The sequence below is a fragment of the Pistacia vera genome, unplaced genomic scaffold (genome assembly GCF_008641045.1).
Source record: "Pistacia vera cultivar Batoury unplaced genomic scaffold, PisVer_v2 Contig303, whole genome shotgun sequence".
Lineage (NCBI taxonomy): Eukaryota > Viridiplantae > Streptophyta > Magnoliopsida > Sapindales > Anacardiaceae > Pistacia > Pistacia vera.
The window spans coordinates 656,086-665,477 of NW_022196117.1; the positions used below are offsets into that span (position 1 = coordinate 656,086).

Sequence of the window (9,392 nt, forward strand, 5' to 3'; positions counted from 1 at the left end):
ATCTCTAAGCATTCAGCATAAGTTGAGATGGGGCAATCATGAAATGGTTCAACACCTCCCAAACGAGGCGAGGGACGGGTAGCCTCAACCCATCATGAAACCACTTCTCGTAAACACTAATCCAACCTTGTGCCTCCCAATCAACCTGCTTGTATGACCGCGGCATCTGGATATCAACCGAATTTGGAATGTGATACAAGGTCCGAATGCGCCACACATCACTATCCTTCAACACGGGCAGATAATCTCTGGTCAAAATCCCGCTGCCCTGTTTGCTCGGCTCTTCCTTAGAGCTACTACTGAACAAGGATAGACTACTGGCCCCTTCGGAGTCTTACCCACTTCTCCCATGCCTGCCCGAGCACTCGGGCTAACCTCACTCATCCTTGGGGTAGCTACACTAACTCCAGTTGGTACTCCCATCGGAACACCCCCCTTAGGCATCATCACCATGGTAGGGGCACGCTCGTACTCATCCCCTGGGTTTGCCACAATCTCGCTCAAACTAGCTGATTCAGAATATGACATGTTGGTTTGATCGCCCAACCCGACGGACCGACTCAAAAATTCTCTTGACTCTCAAAAATTCTAAGTGTCAAGCGACCACTCGGCCTGAGCTACCGACCGAACAAGCCCACAAACATAGTTATTACTTGCCCCTCAATACCAGTCGACCTACACGGAACAAGTTCACTACTAAACCCTGGTCGACCCTCCCTGCCGACCGACCGACCTGGTCCTAGATTCAAGTCTTCCTTCGCTCGCCCCAAGTGACCGACTCGACTTCAAATTCAACACTAAGCCTATTCGCCATTGCGCACCGATTCACCAACTCAAAATCACCCACTCGGTTTGGACCACTGACCACCTCTTCACTCCACTATGCACGCTCTCTCACCACTCGGTCAGATGGACCAGACGACCTATCTCCCCCACAACTCCCCAAGCTATCACACTATTCGGTCAGGCAGACCGACCAAACCAAATTGTACCTAACTTGACTTCGTCTTCCCTTTTTCCAGAAAACACCAGAAAATCAGAGAAAAACGCCGAAAACTCACCGAAAACCAAAAATCCAAGCCTATTCTAGAAAACCAAAACACTAACACTTCTAAACGCCTCAAAAAATAATTGAAATTACACAAACTCCACCCTATTCTCCAAAAACTCAACAAAACTACCACACACAAAAACAAAAGAAATGAACAAACAGCGTAAAAAGATGTTTACCGTGAAGAAAAACCGAAGCCTGCCGAGAAGAACTGCTACCGCTGAAGAAAAACTAGAACAAAGGCGAAAGGAAAAGAAAAGCAAGATTTTTGCAGGAAAAAAGATGAAAAATGCGAATGGGAGACGAACAGTCTGCCCATTCGTTTTTAAAAGGAAAGTCTGACAAACAGAGACACGTGGTAGCCTGCGATTGGACGGGAGTCTGCACGTCTTTTTTGTTTTCCCGCCTCGAAAACAAGAAGTGGATCACCACCGTACACGTGGCAGGGATCCAGGCAACCTTGGAAACTGTAACGGAAGCCACTCTCTATCGTCCTGCCTTCCCGACCGAGCCAGCACGCGACTACCAGAATGGACCTAATAGGCCCTATGATTCACAAGTCGGTGCGAGCCTCCCGACCAGTCGACCAGCTTGGAACGACCTGACTTGAGCTCTCTGTAGGTAAAAAAGGTAGAGGCCTCGCCCGTTCATCCTTCCAGAGCGAACGAACAGACAGCCAATGGTGAAGACTTGCACATTTCCATTCGATCACCCGATCACCCTGACCGAGCGAACACATTCAGTTTAATGTCCTTATTCATTCAGCCTAGCCTGCCAAACGGACACCATGGCAACAGACACCTCATCTCTCAGTCGACAGGACGTACCGAATGAGTTCGTGAGCCCCTGAAACCTCGTTGTCTATCCCTTCAGCCCTTCACACTGATCAGGCACACCACTCAAATGATGTTATACTCCGGTTCAGTAACGGATGCCGAATGACCCCAACCAAGGATCACCTACAACGATCGGATCAGCTACACCAACAACTGGTCGTCCAGGAAGGAAGATCGAGTGCCCCTCGATCGCTTCCTACTTTCTGACTTCAAAAACTCTTAACTCAGAGAGTGGGGGGCAAACTGTTAGGGCCAAAAATCGTCTTTGGCCCAAATAGAAAAACGGGCTTGATAGTGAAAGAGAAGCCAAGCCCAATCCCGATGCAACCCAATCCGGATTAGGCCCATTTGATACAAGATACAGCCGGCCCAAACCACATGGGCACAAGCCTCCTAATCCCAGTCCATTCTCTAGGTCCATGGACGAGTCCAGAGCCCATGGCCCCCTCAGAATATTTTCCTATTCCTGAACAATCTCCTATTCGAGGTCACCTTCCTGTTCAGAAACACTTTCCTACTCGAAGTTACTTTCCTAATCAGGATCACCTTCCTATCCGGACACTGGTAAGACAACTTACCATGGCCCTAATTCTTCTAGGGTTTGCATCAGAGTCACACTAGGACTCCTACTCCCACCAGGATTGGGAGACCAGACAGTCACTATATAAACAGAGGCCAGCCCTCTCACAAGGGACACATTACATTACACCTTCACACCTGAAGCTCCTACTTGAGAGCTTCACATCACTGTCGTAGTCACAGTCTCCGACTAGACTTCCGGTAACCTCTCTACTCCCTAGCCCTCACTATACTAGACTCTTTCAGCCTTGCTGACTTGAGCGTCGGAGTGCCTACAGCAAACACCACCTGGTGTTTCCCGTTCGCTTCACGCGTTTGTTTCTTTACGTGTGCAGGTGCAGCGGATCGCTAGTGGCCTCAACCTCACGGGATCAGACCCCCCTTCCGTACAGGTAAATTTTTACATCTACAATGACGTTTCTCAAACTTGAAGATAATATTTTATCCGGAGAATTACCAGATTGTTGGATGAATTGGCAAGAATTGGAAATCTTGAATTTAGATAACAATAAATTTACTGGTAACCTTCCATCTTCTATTGGATCATTAAGTTCGCTTCGGTCATTGCACCTTCGGAAAAACAACCTCTTTGGGACACTTCCAACGTCACTTAAAAATTGTACCAGTTTAGTGGCATTAGATGTTGTTAAAAACTGGTTTGTTGGAAATATACCCAAATGGATAGGACAAGGACTTTCAAACATGGAAATTCTTAGCCTTCGTTCAAATAAGTTTGATGGTCATTTACCAACAGAACTTTGCTATCTGACTTCTCTACATGTCTTGGACCTTGCTTTCAAAAATCTCTCTAGAACGATTCCGAGTTGTATTACGAACCTCAGTGCCATGGTGTCAATTGACTATGATGAAGCGCACCATATTTTCTACGAGTTTGGTCCTTCTTTACAGCAGGGTACCTTGAGGGCACAGTTCCTGTGACGAAAGGAAGAGCTATTGAATATAATAATACTCTCTATTTGGTGAGAAGTATAGACCTTTCTGGCAACATCTTCTCAGGAGTGATTCCGAATGAAGTAACAAATCTTAAAGCATTACAATCATTGAATTTGTCGTACAATTCATTAAGTGGAAGAATTCCTGAAACTATCAGTGTTATGACCTCATTAGAATCTCTTGATTTCTCTGCAAACCAACTCATAGGTGAAATTCCACTAGTCATTTCAGGGTTGACATTTTTGAGTCACTTGAACTTGTCTAACAACAACTTGACTGGAAAAATACTACGAGCACTCAATTACAAAGCTTTGATGCTTCTAGTTTTGTTGGCAATGATCTTTGTGGATCTCCCCTTCCTAAGAATTGCACTAGTGCTATTTTAACTCCAGCCTATGACCATAGCGGAGGAAAAAATGGTAATGAACATGAAGTGGGTTGGTTCTATGTAGGCATGGCACTTGGATGTGTGGTTGGCTTTTGGAGCATAATAGGTCCATTACTTGTGAACAGAAGATGGAGGTATATGTGTTGTCAATTCTTAGATCGCCTTGGTGACAAATTTGTCAGTGTTGTAAGAAAATGTTGCTAACTAGATGTTGTGTCTGGAGCTTTGTTGTCTTTATGTAATTTAATCGTATTGTAATGAATAAAAAGGTATCATTTTTCTGATTATGATTGGAAGCTTCATTTAAAGTTAAATAGACAGGATCATGAGGTTGTTGGAAGTTGGAACTCGAGACTATAATGAACATTATCTTGTGACCTAAAAAAATAGACTGTATATTATTAGTGCCTTCATAAATACTCTACGTAGTCGGGTAACAGTAGATAATTTGCATAAAAATATGGGTAAAATCTAATATAATACCGAGAAATTTATTCGCCGATTCAGTAAAATTATTCTGTAGGAAAATAATCTAAGTACTTGACAAAACCCTAATAAAATAAGCATCACATAGTGTAATGCAACAGTGAAAAAGTAATAAATAAGAGAAAAATTGAATTGACAGATAAGTGACTAGAACAGTTAGATATTGTACATGGATATCATTAGAGAGGAGCTTGGATGTCAATTTGGGACATTTTGGCGGCGTTCAAATTGAGAGATTCTACTATTGCAACGAAATTTCCTACCAATGTCTTTTGGCTCTGGGGCTTTTACATTGGAGTCGGAAGTGTTTATTTTAGGGTCACTTGAATTAATTTTTTTTAATCGATAACACATAACTCATGCACAATGTTGAGAAGAAATAGTGGATCTGAAATTCTCTTTTGATAATATCCACGACAAAAATATAAGTCTAATTCATATCCAATCTGTATAAAAAAAAAGTACAATATTATTAATTAATAAGATAGGAGACCTTTTCATGCATGAGAGGTCAAAGTTGTCTTGTAATATAAATCCTTCCTTGCTTGATTTGAAACATTTGATTTACTTGGACTTGAGGAATGATTTTTGAAGAAATTCAGATTCCTAATTTTCTTGGTTCTATGGGGAATCTAAGATAACTTTACCTTTTCCGAGCTGGATATGGGGGAAATGTTCCTCACAACATTGGAAATATTCTCTCCAATCTGCAATATCTTGACCTTGGTAATAATTCAAATATACTGGCTGAGAATTTGGGTTGGCTGTCTGGTCTTTCTTTGCTGAAATACCTTGATTTGAGCTTTATGGATATCAAGAAGTCTCTGATTGGCTGTGGGTGATAAACTCACTCCTTTCTTTAGTGGAGTTAAATTATCATATTGTCATTTAAGGCCTTTATTTCCTTCACGGCCTCATTCACAAAAACATCTAATTACTTTGGACATATCCAACTCAAGTAACTGTTGATACACTCATAGTTTGGTTTTGGACTACTCATTTTCAAATATAAATCTCTCTCATAACCAAATCAATGGAGAGATTCCAAATTTAACCCAGGCTGATCGATCCACTATTGTTGACTTGAGTTCAAATAAATTGTCAGGTTCATTACCTCTTATATCCTTTAACACAACTTTTCTAGACCTGTCCAACAATGCTTTTGAGATTTTATTTTTCTTTTTTTTTTTTGTGTCATGAAAGAAACAAGTCAAAGAAAATGGTGTTTCTCAAACTTGAAGATAATCTTTTACCTAGAGAATTACCAGATCGCTGGATGTATTGACAAAAATTGTATATGTTGAATTTAAATATTTTAGATGAAACTTAATATTATAAGAGAACTTTTGATAAAAATAAATAGAGCTATATGCTAAGCAATAAATGATATAATTTTCATTACCTTGATAATTAATATATATTTAATACAAGATAAAATAAAAACAATTGTATATAATTAACTATGATAATTTAAAGAAATAATATAATTGAAAACAAATTTGAACACATAAACACAAATCAAATGTAAGAAAGTTGGAATAAAAATCATGTAAATAAAGAAAATTGAAACACACGCACACGCTCAATCTAACAACGAATGACCTTCCATCAAAGTGCTTGATAAAGTCTTATTGGAGTAGAATGAAACTGAAATTTGTTCTGTGTTTTTTACTCTCACACACTCATAGCAACAACAAAAAATAAACCCACCAAATATGCTATAACCCAATGTATAAGTACTTAGAGATGGGCGTTTGAGTGGGTCCCTGCCCCACCGCGAATGGCCTGGTAGGGGTGAGCACGGGTAGCGGGTAGAACTGGAACTTGCGGGTAGAACCAGAACTGACACTGTGCGGGTAGATTTCGGTTCCCTTTTTTTGGAAACGATACTGAGCGGCTCCGGTTCTAGTTCTGTTTCCTACATGTGGAGGAACCGAAACCAAAACCAAAACCTGGAAAAAAAGAACCTACAACGGGTACCCAACTTGAAACCTACAGTGGGTATCCTATCTTGGATCCTGGGTTGAAATAAAATATTTGTGAAGAATGGGGGGTCTCCTGTAATTTTACATATAAAAAAATTAAAATGGAAAAAGTTAAATTTTTATAATAACCTAATTAAATAAATATACAATTATACTTATTATATATAAACTACACCATATAAAAAACTGTAATATATTATAATATATTAATACTAAAGTTTTGATTAATTAAGTGTATAATTGGAATTAGGACCAATTAAAAGTATTTTAATGTTATTAAAAGAATTATTTTTTTAACAAAATAGTATATTTGTTAATGCTGCAGATTTTCTTACCAAGGCTGTGAGCTTAGCAAAGTTTACATGGTGTGTTGATGAGATAGGCCTTTGTTGTGTGAAGTTTTCGCCAAGTGGGAGAATGTTGGAGTTGTCGACTACTTTAGCATTACTGGGTAACGGAGACGCACTTGGGGGCTTAGGAATAAGAATCCTTATAAAACTAGGTTTAATCTCTTAAACCTAGTATATAAATATACTTTTCTCTTGTTATGGGTGTGAGAGCAATTCATCCATTGTAAACGAGAAAGGTGAGACATATTGCAATAATATTGACTCAGCTAGACGTAACCCACATTGGGTGAACCAAGGTAAATCGCGCGTATTATTTTCTTTGTTTACTATTTGTTTTGTTTTACTATTATATTTTGTTCCTGTTGTTGTCTCTATTTCGTTCAACTTCAATGGCAATAGATTGGAAGGGACATTCCACCATCTTTGATCAATTGTAGTTGGAAATTCTGTTTTCGGAAACAACAACATAAATGTTACGTTGCTGCAGTGGTTGGGAACTCTTCCGGCATTACAAGTTCTTGTTCCACGCTCCAATAAATTTCATGGTCTAGTCGGTGATCCAGTGGCGAAAAATCTTTCTCTAAGTTGTGAATCTCTGATCTCTTGAACAACAATTTTAGTGGTTTGCTGCCAGCAAGGTATTTTGAGAACATGAAATCTGTGATGGATATTAGTGGTGAGGCTAAAAGGAATTTGCAGTATATGGGTGAATCATATTATGAAGATTCAGTGACATTGCTAGTAAAAAAGAACGAGGTTAAACTGGTGAAATTTCTCGCTATTTTCAGTACCATTGATTTTTCAAACAATAGCTTTGGAATTCCTGATTTAGTTGGAAAGATTCGATCACTTTGACTGCTCAACCTTTCGCAAACTTCCTAACTGGCAACTCCCTTTGTCATTGGGAAATTTCGCAGATCTAGAATCCTTAGACCTCTTTCCAAACAGACTTCATGGGAAAATTCCATGGCAGTTGAAAAGAATGACGTTTCTTGCAGTCCTATACCTGTCTCATAACCAACTTGAAGGACCTATCAAGACAGTCAATTTGAAACCTTTTCCAGTGATTCTTATAGCGGAAACTTGAGATTATGTAGACTTCCACTGTCAATTGAATGCGACGCTGATGCGGCCGCAACCATCCTCAATATCAGGAAATGCTACAAACTGTGGAAAAAAATTTGGTTGGAAAGCGGTAATGATGGATTATGGATCTGGAATGGATTTGGGAATGATTATGGGATATCTTGTATTTTCAACTGGAAAACCTCTCTGGCTAGCAATTGTATTTGAAGGGAAACACCAAAAAAAGATGAGAAGGTTGCATAAGAAACACAATGGAAGAAGAAATTAGTGTCTGCATTAGGCACAGTGTCAGAATAATGTTGATAATATGCTGTACTTTATTTTATTTTTCTTTTGAAATAATGCATCAGCAAGATATATGGATTTAATGAAGTCAACTAAAGCAGTAGGATACTTGTTGTATTGATCTAATGAAATTGTTGTCTATGTAAGTAAAAGCAAATCAATTGATGCCCAACATCATATTGCATAATATATCAGAGCAAACTCCTCTGCCCCCGTTGTTCTTTCTCTTATGAATTTCAGGTTTCAACCATCTTGATCTCATAAAATTTTACACACCTTGTTTGAAATAATAACTGTGTTACAATGAATGAAGATTCTTGATACTCTGAAAGCTGTCTCCGTAATCACCAAGGGAAAAATGCCACCCTTGAGAGACGCCCACATTTCAGCTCACTCTGAGCAGCAAACTCTTGTTTGTTTCCTTTTTTGTGTGGTTTAGCACAAAGCTAAAACTAGAAATAGAGACGGCTGGAATTTCAAGTCATCTAAGTGCAGGTCTAGTAAGACATTTAGAAACAAAATCTGCCATAAGAACCTCAGGACAAAAATGTACCGGCAGTTTAAAACCAGCAGCGGAGCTATTGCAATAGTTAAATATTATTTAAATGTAAATGCATTTGTATTTCAATTGTGCCTGCAGGCAACTCTCTTGAAATAGCCTTTGCAAACTCGTGTGGAAAGATGGTGCCTTTCGTATAGGTGATTGTGTCACAATAAAACTATTTGCAAAATTTTCCTGTATAATTGATGTTGATAATATGTAGTACGTTCTACTTGATGTGGTGGAATAAAACTAAGTAGCAACATATTTAAAAGAAATCCCAAAAGGAGAAGACAAATGGTCTTTCAAACAGTCCTTTACAGTCTACAAGAATATTACATTTTTCAAGTTTGTTACAGTTGTAACCTTTACAGAAAATTCAGGATTGCAGTCATGTGAAAATGTAAACTTCGTCATATCCCTTCCTGCAGTCAAGACATCATACAACAATTAAATTGGCCCAACCTTGAGTGGGATCCACTTCTTTGCACAATCTCCTTCTTGACCTACTGGGTTCGGGAAAGAAAAACATTTGAAAATGAGGGGTGAGCTAGAAATGCTCAGTGAGTAGGGAATGGGTTAGTATGCAACAAAACATTTCAAAAAAAAAAAAAAAAAAAAAAAAAGACATTCATCCTTGTAGAATCTCATTTCCATAAACACCTTTTATAATATAAACCATCTTTCATAACCAATGCTGAATCTCTTATTGCAAAACTTCTTCCTTAAAACTTTTATGGTAAACAAAAATATACTCATGCTTCTCTAAAAATATCATTTTTAAGAACATTCATATATATATAACATTTGCATTTATAAATTTCCTTTTAAAAAAAAATGACATACATTTA

At 38.8% G+C, this 9,392-nt stretch overlaps 1 protein-coding gene across 1 annotated transcript; it reads left to right on the forward strand.

The window, feature by feature from the left end:
* The first annotated feature begins 2,877 nt into the window (after window positions 1-2,877).
* Window positions 2,878-7,484, forward strand: LOC116135828 (receptor-like protein EIX2). Its single transcript, XM_031421542.1, has 4 exons — window positions 2,878-3,379; window positions 3,484-3,627; window positions 6,605-6,730; window positions 7,264-7,484. Exons 1-4 carry the CDS (start codon window positions 2,878-2,880, stop codon window positions 7,482-7,484), a joined length of 993 nt encoding a protein of 330 aa, XP_031277402.1.
* The last annotated feature ends 1,908 nt before the right edge of the window (window positions 7,485-9,392 follow it).

Coding starts and splice junctions, on each gene's coding strand:
- LOC116135828 (XM_031421542.1), top strand. CDS start 2,878: ATGACGTTTCTCAAACTTGAAGATAATATTTTATCCGGAGAATTACCA. Junction 3,380..3,483: donor TGGTCCTTCTTTACAGCAGG/GTACCTTGAGGG, acceptor ACATCTTCTCAG/GAGTGATTCCGAATGAAGTA. Junction 6,731..7,263: donor GACTACTTTAGCATTACTGG/GTAACGGAGACG, acceptor GTTTGCTGCCAG/CAAGGTATTTTGAGAACATG.